Below are 16,210 nucleotides of genomic sequence, written 5' to 3'. Positions count from 1 at the left end.
CCTGTAGCCCCATTCTAAAGCAGGGATATTGAAATCACATGTTGGTGTTAACTTTCACTTTTCTGATGCACATTGAAATAAAAAATTAAATTAAAAAAATGTTGATCCCTGTCCCCCTAAAACCATCTGGAGGCCCCCTTGCAGCACATGCCCCAGCTTTGAAAAGCTGCTCTACTACCATCCTCCAAAAAACAGGAGTTCAAAGTCGCCAAGTCCCAGGAGAGCCCAGGACGTTGGGAGCTTAGGTGTTGGGGTAAGAAGTGTGAGCTTTTAGAGGGGCTTCCAGAAAGATGCCTCAGTTCCTCTTGGGAGTCCTCAATGCCCCCCCCCCGCCCCCGGGCAGCAGGAGAGGACAGCTTGAACCAGACGCCTGGAAATCAGCCTAATGAGAATTTCCTGGCTTGAGATTGCCCCACCCCAATGAAAGCCCTGTAAAGGGACTTTGAAGCTCTCCTCAAATGTTAGGGCAATTCTGAGTGTAATTGGCTCAGGGGTATCAAATAAAAGCCAGGAAAATAGTGGCTGAGAAAGTGGAGGGGGGGGTGGGGGGAGAGAAGGGGAAGGCAGGAGATTTGGGTCAGAGCAGGCAAGTCCCTGATCTCCTGTTTTTCAATCAATCAATCAATCAATTTAAATAAATAAATAAATAAATAAGCTTGAAAATGTGCCTGCTAGGTTCCAGCATACAAGTCTCCTTAGCTTTAGGGCCACTGGTAGCCTCACACTTTTTTCTGTCTTGTGCTGTTTGCTTTCACTTAAATCTCGCTTACCACATCCTACAAGCCAGTAGCAGAAAACACACACGCAGGAGTGCCTTTATGCTAAAATCTCTTCACAGGTATTTCAGACTCAGATAAACCACTGAGAAAGTCCTGGCCTGATGGTGACATTTCTTGGTGACTTTTTTTTCCCCCATCCTGCTTTCCCCATGTGCCTGTGCACAACATGAGTGTGGCTGGCTTAGTGCTTGATAAAACCGGAATTCTTCCTAAAAGCCCTCAGTCTCCAGACGGCTTTCACCCCTCCACTTTGCTGAGGAAATAAACCACACTACCACAACAGCGGGTGTTGAGAAATGTGTCTTTATTGGATGAATTTATTTTAAAGGCATTGTCTGCTGTGGGACTTACAGGAGTCATCTGGTTAAACCCACCACCAAAAAGTCACGGATGGCGGTCTTATGACCTCGCTAAAACAATGAGCAAATTGCAGAAGCATTTTCAGGGACATTTGTAAATAAATTAGGTGGGGGGAGATGTGGGGTTTCCCAATTCCTGGGGCTTTGGAGTGGAGCTTTCCAGCTGATTCTGTCTCCATGGTTTGGGCCATTTAAGAATGTACCATTTCCTGGAATTCTAGAACAGAAGGGGTGAGAACAAGGTCAGTGGAGATGTATAGACTGGAGTGCAACGCCCAGGAGAGTTCTGAAGAAAGGGAACCGGGCAGGTTGTCAGGTGGTGGGCACGGCCCGCTCCGAGGGCACAAAGAAGCAGGAGTCACTGACTGCAGGTCCAGACAGGTGGCCGTGTTCCACCTTCCTGCCGTATCTCACTGAACAGACGTCTTTAGCTTTGTGAGGAGCCCCTCGTACTAGAATTTTTTCCCCTCAGCCCTGTCCTTTCTCGCTGACAGTGAATGAATCCAGTATGCTGGCCTGTCACACTCCGCTCACTCAGCTTTTTGTCTGGTCAACTTAGGACGCAATGGGAAGTTTTCTTACCTACTTAGGAAACATTCCACAGAGTGGGACTTCGAATTAACTTTTCTCTACTGAACCCGAACCTTGCCCCCCAAATTTCTATCACTAAAAGATAAAAATAATGGTGATGCTGATGTGTGGGTGCTACAGACTGAAATTGAAGATGGGAAGTTTGCTTCATATTTATCGGTAAGCTGTGTGCTGATTTGGAAATCCTTCAGGATTAGGTTTCAATAAATCAATCTTCCCTTTCCCAAATTATTTTTCTTTCCTTTCCTTTTTTTTTCTTTTATCAAGATCACATTTGACTTTATTTAAAGCCTACTGACTGCTGAAAGCAAATATAATTACAATGTACAGAGCCAGACTTATTTTTCTGAGCTATCTATAGAGTAACTCCCATGTAGTAAGTTATAGTGGTATCATTTTGAATAGGTTTTGAAAATGAGGGTCAAAATAGCAGTTTTAAATTTTAATTAGTACCAACATAAGGAACACACCTAAGTTCTCCTGAGCTGATGTGCGCAAGAGCAGCTACAAAGCGTGGAAGGAACAGGACAGAATCAGATAAAGGTAATCCTGCAACCATGCAGTTATGCTAAAATCCGAGTACCGGGCCCGGCACCTGGAAGACCATAAATGGTGATTGATTTCTTTGTTCTCTAATATTGCCCACTTGCTAATGTCCAAGTAATGCAATTGGCAATTGGACTTGCTAATGTCCAATGAAACATATTTGTTTAAACCCTTGAAAGCTATGAGGATTTCCTACTCAAGTCAACAGACTTTTTGGTATGAGATGTACTGGACAATGTCAATCCTCCCCTTATTCAGAGAGACTCAAATCCCACTCCTGGGAATTCTGTACATTATTCTTAAAGTGCATTAGGATGTCTTTGCAAATAATTGGCCAGGCAAGTTGCTAGTCCTCTATTCAGGTGAAGGATACTTTCCAGTTCATAGACAGTGACCAGAGGGACCAGCTTCTGTGGTCCATCCTCAGGCATCATGCCAGAGTCTATATAGACATCATTTACATCCTCACTTTAGTTCCATTTTACAGATGAGAAGACTGAGGCTCAGCAAGGTTGAGAAAGGGGAGTTTTAACCCACATCTGTCTGATGTCATGGCCAAAGCCCCGCCCCCAATGCTGCCTGAGCTAAAGTCTCTCACAGGTGTGAACATACCGTCAGCCCCAATTTTCCCGTCTCCATCATTATCCGCAGCCGCCATCAGGGACTTGGTTTCTGACTCTGTCAGTTCTCTAGCACCACTCTCAAACTTTTGGAGGAAAAACCTATAGGATAATAAAGATTCATAGGAGTTTTCTGAAAACCCATACCCCATATCTGTGCTCACCCCTTTCTTTTTCTCTTGAAGCAAACTGTCTGTCCCCAGCAATTGCAAAAATCACTCAAGATCCTAGCAAGCAAGGTGTGCCTTCATCACATAGACTAACAGTGGGAGCTCTGTTTTCAAACGTGCTTTTCAGAGTTTTGCCCATAAGTCCCTCTGCCAAAGAAAATCCCTTGAACTAATGAATTTTTTTTCACACATGGTCTGTATTTACTCACATATCTTTGGTGACCTCTAGTTTTTCTTTTCTTTTCATTTTTAGTATCTATATATATTTTTTTTAATTTGAAGTATAGCCAGTTTACAATGTTGTGTCAATTTCTGGTGTATGGAACAATGCTTCAGTCATACATGAACATACGTATATTCGTTTTCATATTCTTTTTCACCATAAGTTACTACAAGACATTGAATATAGTTCCCTGTGCTGTACAGTATAAACTTGTTGTTTCTCTATTTTATATATAGTAGTTATCTGCAAATCTCAAACTCCCAATTTATCCCTTCCCACCCCCTTCCCCCTGCTGTAACCATAAATTTGCTTTCTTTGTCTGTGAGTCTGTTTCTGTTTTGTGTTTTTTTTTTTTTAGATTCCATATATAAGTGATAGCATATGGCATTTTTCTTTCTCTTCCTGGCTTACTTAACTTAGAATGATGAACTCCGGGTCCATCCACGTTGCTGCAAATGCCGTTATTTCATTCTTTTTTACAGAGATGACTAATGAGCTTTTGCAGCCGCACTCTTTGGTGCCCATGTTTAGTGGTTTGGGTGGATAGAGGTGTGGCCGAACTGATTTGTGTTCTCCCCCTTCATGAGGATATGCCGAGTGACCAGCACCAGGGCTGGACGTGGAAGAAATGCTGAGCAGACTGGCCCCCACCGTGACCCAGCCCCACCTAGCAATGTCAGGGTACCGGGCAGGCTTTGGACAAAGCTTACTTAAGCTCTTCTTCATCCAGGTATCCACTCTGGTCGTTGTCTATGAAACGAAAAACATCCTTCACCTGACTGGCCGACATCTTGGCGAGGCCTGATGTCTGGAAGAATTTTTGGGGTTCAAAAGTATCTGGGTCTGAGGAACAGAGAATGGGTTATTCTGGTGCCCGCTGGATTGCATTGTGTACTTGGGCCAAAGAGCTGAAAACATAGATTATTAAAAGCACTTTTCATAATGTCATTGAGCCACAGGGATGCTCCATTCAAAGAAGTTTTTTGAAGAAAAAGTAGGGCTTTGACTGGACCAAGGGCTCGAGGCGGCTGAGACTGGGCGGCTTTGTGGTGTCATCACCTCCCCAGCTTTCCCCACTAGATTCTCCACTAGATTTTGTCCACCTCCCCTCCTCTCCTCTCCTCTGTGTCTCCCCCTGCTCTTTTTATGGACCATGTATCTAAGATGCCAACATCACTGGCCTAATTGGTGGGGGGAGTGAAATCACTGGATTCAAACAGGCTACCTGGCATCCAGTGCTTTCTTTTTTTCCACTTTTGGTTATATACTCAGATCTCAGATTTTAATTGTTGAGTTAGCAAGTTTTATCCTCCGATCCCATGAATTTTCACCATCGTTCACATTTTAATTTAGGGGGCTTTGCGGGAGGTGCAAATCCATGAGAGATGCCCACCCCTGCCCCATCTCCCCATTACCTTGGCATTCCTGCAGGGCTGCTGCGATGTCGTCGGCGCTAAGGATGTCTGTGATGCTCATTTTCCAGCTGTTCACACAGAATAAATGGGATGTAGTAAATGGCAGCAGAAACATGCACGTCTTGGGGGACAATGCCCCCTCCCCTGGCTCTCAGAAGCTGTGCATTGGTTGAGAAATTTTAAAATGTGATAAGCACAGTATTGTATTAAGAGCTGGGACAGTATATCTAAATAAAAGCCAAATACTAAAAAGATCCCAGCCCCCTTTGTCTCAGTGCCCTTTCCTGAATATACTCCAAAAAGGAAATAAAAAATGCAACCTAAAGAACAATTTGATTCAGTTTCCTTATAAGAAATTGTATTTACATAATAGACCATCTACAAACCATTCCTAAGGAAACCATGTTACAAATGCAATAACATTTCAATACACCAGCCAGAGAATTGCAATGTTGCAAATTCCACTTTGGGTGGATACAGTATGGGCTGCTTGCAGATCTTTTGTGGAAGGGCTGCTGTCTGTCCTGAACGATGGGAATCAGAGACATCAAAAATCCATCTACCAGAGATCTAAATCCATCCATGTGTCCACTCCACGGGAAAAGAGATGCTGAGCACAGCTCACATCAGCCTAATCTAAATGCATGCTGGAAAGAAGAGTCTGGGTTCTGGTAGGTCCACCAGCTACTCACCGCTTTAGATTTTCCACCAAGAAGAATCAGGAAAAAGAGTTGAAGGGGCGGAAAAAAAAAAAAAAAAGAAAGAAAGAAACCAGATACGCTTTTGCTGCCTTGCTGACCTACCTTATATAGGATTGAAAAAGCGATAGTAAGAACCTCTTAGATTTCCTTCTCAAGGATCACGTAGACATAGCTCAGATGTCTTGCCTTGCTAATTAAACCTCTTTTTTTTTTTCCTATTTATATCTCAAGGGACTGTGGGTGGGTGGGAACAGCCAATAATAAAAAAAAACACCTCAACAAACCTTAACTAAGGTTTCAGTTCTGCAAACCAACCCTGCTGTTGAAGTGTGAAGACACCAGAAGTCTAGTAAAGAGGAGACAGTGGTGAAAATGAGGTAAACACATCTGAGGGTGCCCTGTAAACTGAAAAGGGTCTCCCAGATGTTGGTGGCCACCATGGAGGCAGGTCTGTGGTCAACCTCTGAAACTGTGGACGTATGAAGCTGACCTCAGTCCAGGGCTGGCAAACTCAAAGTCAGTGTCAGTTGGATACAAAGGACTTGTCCAGCCAAGGAGATGACACTAGTTAGATGACTTTCACAAACAGTCTTGACTTCGGTATTTCCCAACTCTGTCTTACGTTGCACACTCCAATTAAAGAGCAAAAAGGTGGGAAACTACCAACCGCTCCCAAGCGTCTAGCTCCAATTTGCAGGAAAATACATGAGGCCAGGACTTGGGGCCTCGTGATTTGTTGTTTTTTAGGGTTTTTTATTTTTTGGCTTTCAGAAAACATTATTGAGTCCCTATATGGCCAGCACTGTACTAAACTCTTTTTTTTAAATTGTGGTAAAAAGGTAAAAAAGAGAAAAAAAATTTTTTAATTTAAATTGTGGTTAAAAAAACACAACATAAAATTTACCACCTGACCCATTTTTAAGTGTGTATGTGCTATAGCAGCATTAACTGTATGTGCAGGGTTATACAACAAATCTCTAGGACTTTTTCATCTGACAAAAGTAAACTCTATACTCGTTGAACAAGAACTCCCCGCTGGCCACCACCATTCTTTCTGTCTCTAAGAGTTAGATGACTTTAGGTGTCTTTTAAAAGTGGCATCATTCAGTATTTGTCTTTCTGCAACTGACATCTTTCGGTTAGTGTAAAGTCCTCAAGGTTCATCCATGTGGGAGCGTAAGACAGGATTTCCTTCTTTAAGGCTGAATCCAAGTTTTTTTAAAAGTAAGAAAACTGATCTCGTGTTGGAATCAGAATGATTCAGTAGCTTAGAAGCAGACAGTTCAGGAGCTTTAGGGAGGGGCCCCAGATGTCTCTCTGGGGGGAACACTCTGGACAATCTTCAATTTGCCCCCAAACATATTCCCCTGCCTCCACCCTGACGATGTGCTTTTGCTGTGTCATCAATGAAAAGCTGCTGTTGGGAGCAGCAGTTCTTAAATCACCATTTCTGTCTTTAGGCCCCAGTGCCTAGCACACTGCCTGGCCTAGTTAGGCGCTCAGAAACTATTTGATGAATACATAGATCTACAGAACAGCAAAAAGAACTTGAAAATAAGATTACCAGCCTGCATCAACCTGCCCAGCCTTAAAAAAAAAAATGTTTCGGAAAATAAGTCAAAAAATTCGGTTGCTGACATTAAGTTGCCATAGAAACGCACCAAAATCCTTTCTTTCTGTGGGAGAGTTTACAATTGTCCATAGAGATAAAGACATTAAAAAAAAATCTGCTCATTTAAATGAAAACAGCATATGGGTTAAACGAAGACACTTCAGACTTTCATGCTGTTTTTCCGCTGGAAACTAAAGAAAAGAGACCCAGTAAACGTGATGTCTGAATCGACAGCGTAGCCAAGATTATGACTTGAATTCCACTGTGCGCAATCTGGGGGTCAAATTGTTGATTCACACAAAAGGGAAAACACTATATGATTTCACTAATATGAGGTGAGACGGGGTGGAGAAGGGTGATTGCCAGGGCCTGGGGGAGGGGGAGCGGGAGTTACTATTTAGCGGGGATAGGCATTCAGTTTTGGATGATGACAAAGTGCGGGAGATGGGTGGTGGTGATGGAAGATGGTTGCACAACAATGTGAATGTAAAGCCACAGAACTTAAAATGGTTAAAATGATAAAGTTTATGTTATGTGTATTTTACCACAATAAAAAAAAAAAACAGTGAAGCCAAAAATAAAGTTAGACATAAGTGGCACATGCAAGACAGAGAAGGCTTTACACTTGAAACCAGTGGGACCAACCATGATGGGAAACGGCAGTTGGTAATGAAATACTAGCTTTAAAAAAAACATAAAAAGTGAAAAGGCGAATGAATCAGGGAAATATCTGCCACAAGCCTGACCCACAAAAACTAAGTGACCTTATCATATTAGGATATCACACAAATCAAGATGCAAAATACTAAGACATAATGAAAGGTAGTTATTAAAATATATGTAAATAGCACACACACTAGAAAGGATGAATAAAAACAAAATACCATTATTTTGTCTAGTAATTTAACAAAAGAAAGAATGATGTTACATGATGAAGGTGCAGGAACAAAATACCCTCATATACTGCTGGGAATATATGAGTAGAATGTACTTGGTGAATGTAGTAAAAGTCTTTACATTAAAAAAATATATATATAGTTTTTGGTCTGTGAGTATGTGCATATATGTGAAAAAACAGAAGGGAAGAGGCAGACATTTATAGTGGGGGTTTTTGTGTGTGTGATGAGAACTTTAAAGATCTACTCTCTTAGCAACTTCCAAATACAGCATTATCAAACGTCATCACGTGCTGCACGTTACATCCCAATGACTTACGTATTTTATAACCGGAAGTTTGTACCTTTTGACTTACCCATTTTTGCGCACACCACACCCCTTACCTCTGGCAGCCACCAATCTAGTCTGTGTCTAGAAGCTTGGCTGCCATTTGTTGTTGTTTTACATTCCACATATAAGTGAATCATATGATGTTTGCCTTTCTCTGTCTGACTTACTTCACTTAGCATAATCCCCTTAAGGTCCACCCATGGTGTCGCAAATGGCAAGATTCCATTCTTTTTTTTTTTTTTTACAGCTGAATAATGTTCCTCTGTGTGTGTGTGTGTGTGTGTGTGTGTGTGTGATATTTTTATCTGTTCATCCATTGATGGACACTTAAGTGGCCTTCACAGCTTGGCTATTGTGTATAATGCAGCAGTGAACACGGGGGTGCAGATAGCTTTTCAAGTTAGTGTTTTCATTTTCTTCAGATAAATACCCAGAAGTGGAATTGCTGGGTCATACGGTAGTTCTAGTTTTAAACTTTTAATGAACCACCTTACTGTTTCTGCAGTGGCTGCACCAACTTACATTCCCATCAAAATGCACAAGGGCTCCCTTTTCTCCACGTCCTGTCCAACGTTTGTTATCGCTTGTCTTTTTTTCATTTCAGCCGTTCTGTCAGGTGTGAGGTGGTGTCTCTCGGTGGTTTTGATTGGCATTTCTCTGATGATTAGAGAGGCTGAGCAACTTTGCTTGCACCTATTGGCCATCTGTGTGTCTTCTTTGGAAAAATATCTCTTCAGGGCGTCTGCCCAGTTTTTAATCAAATTTTCCTTTTTTTTTTTTTCACTGTGGAGCTTGAAAATTTTTGTTTTTTTTTATTTTTTTGGTGGGGGGAGGTACTTAGGTTTATTTATTTATTTATGCTCCCATTTTAGTCCCTCAGATTACTCAAGCCCCCTCCAGGCACAACCTCTTTGTACTGTTGTATTTGCTGGGAGTACTCGTCTCCTTCCTCTTGCTTTAGGTGTCTTACACACAGTCTTTATATCTCTGCTCAGTCGTCACCTCTTCCAGGAAGCCTTCCTTGACTCCCAGACTAGGTCAGACCCTTACTTCACAGGCAATTGAATCTCCACGCTTCTCTCGGTTACAGCAACATCACAGCTGCATGGTCCCACTTGCTGTGATTGCTTGAGCCACGTCTCTCTGCTCGCTGGACAGTAAGACACATGCGGGCAAGTTCAGGGTCTGTGTCGGTTCAATTCTGTATCCCCGTGTGGACATACACGAAGACCAACCAAGCGAGAACAGGCAAAGGATATTTACTCAGCGTATCCTCCTTGAAAGGACAGTAACTGAGGTGAGGAGGTCTGGGGTGTTGATAATGTTTTGTCTCTTGACCTGGGTGCTGGCCACATGGGTGTGTTTGTTACTGAGTCCAAACTCGTTCTGCTCGCCACATGACAGGCCAATAAATCGGGAGGTGAGGTGTTGGAGTAAGAATAATGACTTTATTTGGAAAGCCAGCAGACTGAGAAGATGGCAGACTCATGTCCTGGAGAACCATCTTCCCCACGTCAGAATTCAGGCTCCATTTATACTAAAAGTGGAGGGGGTGTGGCTGGTTGTTGCAAACTTCTTGGTGTCGGAATCCTTTGTTCTTGCAGATGTCCAGGTCAGGTCACGATGTCCCTGTAAACCTTCAGTAAGACAAATGTTATTCTTTGCTTTACAACTTTTTATTGCTGTATGAAGGAAAAGTGTTACACCCTTAAAGGTCAGAGCCTTGAGAATGGGCTCTCCTGTCTATTTCAGGCTCTAGGCAACATTCTTTTACAAAAGGGGCAGACCCAGCAGGACTCAGCCCAGGAAACAGAGCCCAGGGTTAGAGCTAAAGGGGCAGATCTAATATGGAGTCAGACTTGTTCTTCCCTATTACGTGTTTACTTTATGGAAATGCGCCTGGCACTTTTCTGTATGGATGTTTTACTTAATAGAAAGTTTACTTTAAAAAAAATGGCTGCTGCCCACCCTCGCAAGATTGAGCAGAGAAGGCTGGAGGGTCCTGCCCTGTGACTTTGGCCGTGAGGTGTGGTGAGTGGAGGAGGTGGGATCGGGCGCTGGCCGGCTGCAGCCTCTCTCCGTCCTCTGGGCTGAAGGATCACGGGTTTCTGCAGGACTTCCACCAGGCGAGACCCAGACACGCAGCAGCGGTGCTTCCTGTGTCCGTAGCCGAGCTGTGACTAGAGGTGCTTGAGCAGGACCGTTCGGTGGCTGTACCCTCTGACTGAAGGAAACTGGCTCACCGCTCAGGAAGAGAAGTCATTCTGGCCCTAAAGGTGATCAGAACATGCCTCTTAGACCACTTGGGGCTGAAAGCAATTGAACAACAAACGCAGGAAGAGTTCTTGCTCTCCCCTTACCTGCCTAAAGCACGGTGGCCATCTCCCCCCCAGAAGGTGTTTTCCCTGGGCCAGCAAAGAGAGCAATTCTCTTAGATGGCAATTATTTAGATGACAGTGTTCCCTCCGTTGAAGTTTCTCTTACTGGATGTTTTCTCCAGGGGCCTGACTTTCCGGGGGATGTCTGCCCAACTCAAGGAGCACCCGCAGAGCACCTGCATCTTAGGGAAGAACGCACAGGTAACAGAGGATGTCCTGGAGTAAGAGCTGTGGCCTCTCTCGTTACGTGGGGGCTAGTTGCCGTTTCTCCGTAATTAACTCACTGAGTCTCCGTTAAGTGCTACCTGCAGCCCACTGGTAAGTTGAGATGGAGGTGCTCACATTTCTCGTTCATGAAAAAATCAGCCTTCTAAAAGCGTTTTGTTTCTTTTCTCCTCTGTGTGCTGGAGCAGTCTGGGGCTCTTCTACTATTTTTGGCCCTTGGTCAAAAATTGATACGTTGATCTAATAAATCACAGAGTTTGTCAGGTAGCAAAAACTTCAAAGACAGGTTTCTGCTGAAAAATGCTCAGGAACTCCTCGGCGCGAAGTCTTTGAACTTGGGGCTCTGGGGGCGGCTCCCACTGCTGGCGTGCGGTGTCTTGGAGCGGGTGGTGGTGGCTGGGACGGTTGTTCTGTTTTTCACAGGACAGGAGGGAGGACCTGCCTTGAGGAGCCTACATCTTCAGTGGAGGAGGCTGGTGTGGAATAGCTGGGTCACGTAGTTTTAAGACACTGCCAACCTGTTTTCAAAGAACTTTAATTCAGGAGAGAAAACATGTTGAAGAATAACCTAAGAGCCCCAGAGATCTTACTAACATTGGGTAACACGCTCCTGTTCACACGGCGAAAGTGAGTTCACAGTGAAGAGAGTTCCAGCCCCTCCATATCCTCAGCTGACACTTGGCGTGGCCGGTCTTTCTTTAAATTAGGACATTCTCATTGGTGTGTAGTGGCATCTTGTTGCAGTTTTAATCTGCGTTCCCCTAACGACTGTGATGTTCAGCATCTTCTCACGTGCTTATGCTGTGGACTGGATGTGTCCCCCCAAAATTCCAATGTTGGAACCTAGCCCCCAGGGGGATGGTATTAGGGGGCAGGGGCCTTGGGGGGTGATTAGGTCATGAGGGAGGAGCCCTCACGGATGAGATTAGTGCCCTTACGAAAGAGACCTCCAGGGAGCTCGCTTGTCCCCTTCTGCCAGGTGAGCCCACAGCAGGGAGGCACTGGCTGTGAAGCAGGAAGAGGGCTCTCACCGGACACCAAGTCTGCCAGCACCTTGACCGTGGGCTTCTCCGCCTCCGGGACTGTGAGAAGTCAACATGAGTTGTTCAAGCCGCCTGGTCTGCGGTCTTCTGTGCTAGCAGCCCAAACGAGCCAAGACAGCTTATTTGCCATTCATACTGAGAATTTCAGGCATATCTCACTTTATTCTGCTTTGTAGATATTGTATTTTTTACACATGGAAGGGTGGTGGCAACCCTGCATCGAGCAAGCCTATTGGTGCCGTTTTTCCAGCAGCATTTGCTCACTTCATCTCTTTGTTACATTTTGGTAATTCTTGCAGTTTTCAAACATTTTCATCATTATTATATTGTTATGATGATCTGTGATCAGTCATCTTTGAGGTCACTACGACTATGACTCACTGAAGTCTCAGATAATGGTTGGCATTTTTGAGCAATAAAGTATCTTAAAATTAAGATACAAACATTGTTCTTTTTAGACATAAAATAGACTACGGTATAGTGTAAACATAACTTTTCTATGCATTGGGAAATCAGAAAGTTATGTTGTCCCACTTTATTTCAAGATGTGCTTGATTGCAGTGGTCTGGAGCCAAACCCACAGCATCTCGGAGGTATGTCTGTAGTTTTAAAGATAGGATCAATAAACAGCATATTTGTACACTGATGGGAAAGATTTATTAGGCACTGAAAAATCAAGGATTGAGAGGAGGGGAGAGTAAATGGACTGACGTTCTTGAGTGGGCAAGAGGGGATGGGGTCCAAGGGTCTGCACGGAGGAGCTGGCTTAGGTAGGACGTGGCTTGTTCACCTCACAGATCAGGATGGAAGGCATAGTACGTGGGTTGCAGGTGCCGGTAGTGGGAAAATGGGGTTGAGGGGCCAAAAGCTGTCTTCTGATGGTTTCTATTTTCTCAGTTAAGAAGCAGGTTCACCTGCTGAGGATGAAGATGTGTTGGGCTTTGAAGAGTCAAAGAGTGATCTGGGGAAGTGAGAAAGAGAGAGAGAGAGAGAGAGGGAGACAGACAGAGAGAGAGACAGAGAGAGAGAAGCGACTAGAGATGCAGAGTGTGGTTTCCTGGCAGGAATTTTTACTTCGCGAGACATTTCAGCGACCTGCAAAACGTAGCAGGCAGTGTCTGTAGTTTGATAGCATTGCATCTGACCTGGGATTCCCATTAACCAAATTTGGTGTCATCGTGACCCAGCCACCTGATCTGGTCACCTTGAGCCTCTTTGTAAGTGCTTCAGGTCTTTTTCGGCCAGTGTCAGCACAGCTGAGCTGTATGGTTCACCAATACCTGAATTATTCATGTTTTGACCTATTCTAAAGAGAACTTTGCCTGAAAGGCTAAATTATTAAGCACCGGGGTGTGATCTTGGAGGCGGCTGTCTAAAGAACCGGCACACAGTGAATTTTCTTGCTGGTTTTGCTTCTTACGGGAATTGAGCCTTTATTAACGATTCACAGTTGCTCCCAGAATGAAAGATGGTGAGATGCCAAGTAGGATTAATGTCACAGGACACAGAGGAGAAAAGAGAACCCCGGCTAATTAGAGAAGGAGAGAGCAGCCACCCCCACCTGGCCCGAAATCCAGCGCTTTTCAGCGCATCACCAAGGTAGTGGGTGGTGGCCCCACCATTCCCTTAGCTTGTCAGGCCCAGGCGGTTTTTTTTTAAAGAAACACGAGTCACTTCTAAGCAATGGAAGACAATTAAATTTAGGAAATAAAAACATGTTCAGCAGTGCCCTAGGAATCCACGAGGGCTGTTCAGCCCTTGGGCACCACATATCCTGTGCATTTAGAGAAAGTGAGTTCAGCTGTGTAGTTAAGGAACTAGATCATTACGACACTGAAATCTTTGGTTCTGTTACTCATTTTTGGAAAACAAAGTGAATACCCATGTCTTGATGTGAGGCAAATGTGCCAATTTAAAATAATGGTACAGTGGTCTATTTCTTGTTTTCCTTTTGCATACAGACTTTAATTGCTGCAGATCCGTAACTGCAAGGCAATTTTAAGACTATTCATGAATATTATATGTATTTATGCAAAACTCCAGGGCATGACAGTCTCCAGATTCCAAGAGGATGAGAGAGAAAGTGTAAGACCTCAGAGTGAGGCCCCGTCTTGGAACTCACACAGCGTAACTGTTTGATTTTTCCCTTACAGTGCTTTAAATTGGAAGTTGGGGATTTGCAGATATACACAATGATACATAAAATAGGTAAACAAAAAGGTCCTACTGTAGCTATTCAGTGTCTTGTCATAGCCTATAATGACAAAGAATATGAAAAGGAATATATATATGTAAAACTGAATCACCCTGCTATGTACCAGAAATTAACACAACATTGTAAACTGACCATACTTCAATTAAAAAAAAAATTCACCGCCCCTCCAAAAAGAGACAGTGCTTCTCTGCCTCCTGGCTTGCACTGCCTCTGATAAGAAACCTGATGTCAATTGTATCTTTTTTCCTCTGAGCATAACGTGTCTCTTTTCTCTGGCTACTTTTAAGATCTTTCTCCTTATCTCTGGTTTTAAACAATTTTATGATAAAGTGCTTTTGTGTTGTCATTATCTCCTCCTTCTCCTTTTTCTTCCTCTGACTTTTTTCTTCCCAAGATATTTGCTGGGCTTCTTGAGCCTGTCAGGAGAGTTTTCAAAAATTTGAAAAAATTTGCTGCCTTATTTCTTCAGATACTTCCTGTCTCCCCCTCCATCCTTTACTCAATTACACATCTATCATTAGGCCATTTGAAGCTATCCTACAGCTCATTGATGACTGTTTGTTTTTTTCCCCCCAGAATTTACCCCTCTGTGTTTTAGTCTGTGTCTTTTCTATCGTTGCATTTTCAAGTACATTGCTTGTTTCTTCGACAGTGTGTAATCTGTTAATCCTACGCAGTGTATTTTTCATCTCTAGAAGTTGTTTGGGTCTTCTGTATCTCTTTTTTGGGGGTGGCAGGGGAAGGAGGGTAATTAGTTTTATCTATTTTTAAATTTTCACTTATTTATGTAATTTTAGTGGAAGTGCTGGGGATTGAACCCAGGACCTCATGCATGCTAACCACACACTAGCACTGAGCTATACCCTCTCCTCTGTAGTAAGTATTTTAATATCTTTTTCTACTAATTCTGTCCGTGCCATTTCACTTGATTGATTTGTCGCCTCATTTTGGGGTCATTTTTGATTGGATGCCAGACGTTGTGAATTTTCCCTTGTTGGGCACTGGATGTTCTTCTATTTTAAAAATACGTATATGCTTGAGCTGTGTTCTGGGACATAATTAAGTCACTTGGAGATAGTTTCATCCTTCTGAGGTTGGCTTTTAAGCTTTGCTAGACAGAACCAGACCTATCTTTAGTCAAGGGCCACTTTTGCCTACCTTCTGAGCTGGACCTCACGCTCCATGTGTGATACAGTTTTTCACTGTCTGTTGAGCTGAGTCCCAGCAATCTGTGGGCTTCTGCCTGCTTACTTCATGAATGTCCGCCCCCAGCCCTGGCCCCAGGTAATTGCCTTCCGTGTATCCGCTGATAACACTTAGCTGAAGACTCAAGAAGGAGCCTTTCAAATCTCCAGAGGGCTTTCTCAGCACCCTCTCCTCACCAGCGCTCTGCCCTGCAGCCTCTAGTGGCTTTGGCCTCCCCAGACTCCCAGCTCAGGGAGACTCCTGGGCTCTGCCCGGGAGCCTCCTCCTTGCACTGCAGCCTGGAAGCTCTCAGCCTCACTTGCCCCTCCGTCAGGGATCACTGTCCTTTGCTGCCGGCCATCCAGTGTCTAAAAGCTGCTATCTCCTCGTTTGTCCAGTTTTATAGGTACTTTGGGCAGGAGGGTTCATCCAATTCCTGTTACCTCAACCTGCCAGAAGTGGAGGAAGTCTCCACAATTTTTTAAAAATTGTAAGTTACTAGAAAAAATTTTGGTTAAAGATTATATAAAGTATTGTGGTTTCTAATAATAAGTAACTGAAATTAAAAATTGTGTGTGTGTGTGTGTATGTACCGGAATGCTTATTCCCAGTGGAATCCCGAGTTCTCCAGACTCCTTGTAATTCTGTTTGTGAGCACAAGCTTCACGGCTGCCTGTAGATGTCACCAGAGGAAGGCAAGTCAGAGGGCACAAAGACCCCCGAGTGGAAACCACAGCACCAAAGCAGAGGGCAAAAGCAGGAATGGGAAGACTCCGTGTCAAACATGGAAGAGGTTGTGTTCTCAATCAAGAAAATCGGTGCACAAAACGAAAATATGTTAACAATGATATAGAGGAACCCTTCTTAAAACAAATATGATTATAAGCAACCAAATTAAACATTGCCCAAGTTGAAAGTGAA

At 43.7% G+C, this 16,210-nt stretch overlaps 1 protein-coding gene and 1 long non-coding RNA gene across 4 annotated transcripts in view; one reads left to right on the top strand and one right to left on the bottom strand.

The window, feature by feature from the left end:
- LOC140687167 (uncharacterized) overlaps positions 1 to 16,210 on the top strand; it is a 19,728-nt gene extending 3,518 nt beyond the window's left edge. Inside the window, exons 2-6 of one of the 2 annotated variants that reach the window (XR_012061321.1) lie at positions 9,334 to 9,540; positions 10,358 to 10,519; positions 10,744 to 10,939; positions 15,688 to 15,779; positions 15,901 to 16,210. This is a non-coding gene — a long non-coding RNA (uncharacterized lncRNA). The remainder of the gene's footprint in view (positions 1 to 9,333; positions 9,541 to 10,357; positions 10,520 to 10,743; positions 10,940 to 15,687; positions 15,780 to 15,900) is intronic. The other variant, XR_012061322.1, reaches the window with a different exon arrangement.
- On the bottom strand, positions 1,067 to 5,577 carry OCM (oncomodulin). 2 transcript variants are annotated; one of them, XM_072943334.1, is made up of 5 exons: positions 5,507 to 5,577; positions 4,704 to 4,771; positions 3,999 to 4,131; positions 2,888 to 2,997; positions 1,067 to 1,355 (listed from the first exon to the last, which is right to left on the bottom strand). In XM_072943334.1, exons 2-5 carry the CDS (start codon positions 4,762 to 4,764, stop codon positions 1,330 to 1,332), a joined length of 330 nt encoding a protein of 109 aa, XP_072799435.1. In that variant the 5' UTR covers positions 4,765 to 4,771; positions 5,507 to 5,577; the 3' UTR covers positions 1,067 to 1,329. The 2 variants fall into 2 exon arrangements, with proteins under 2 accessions (XP_072799435.1, XP_031532680.2); XM_031676820.2 differs by lacking the exon at positions 5,507 to 5,577 and having other exon boundaries at positions 4,704 to 4,831.

This window comes from Vicugna pacos, chromosome 18, assembly GCF_048564905.1.
Source record: "Vicugna pacos chromosome 18, VicPac4, whole genome shotgun sequence".
NCBI classification, from domain to species: Eukaryota; Metazoa; Chordata; class Mammalia; order Artiodactyla; family Camelidae; genus Vicugna; species Vicugna pacos.
Note: the sequence above shows the minus strand (reverse complement) of the source record. Positions and strands in the feature narration are given on the sequence as shown.

Coding starts and splice junctions, on each gene's coding strand:
- OCM (XM_031676820.2), bottom strand. CDS start 4,818: ATGTTTCTGCTGCCATTTACTACATCCCATTTATTCTGTGTGAACAGC. Junction 2,998..3,998: donor CTGGATGAAGAAGAGCTTAA/GTAAGCTTTGTC, acceptor ATTATCCTATAG/GTTTTTCCTCCAAAAGTTTG. Junction 1,356..2,887: donor CGGGAAAATTGGGGCTGACG/GTATGTTCACAC, acceptor CTTCTGTTCTAG/AATTCCAGGAAATGGTACAT.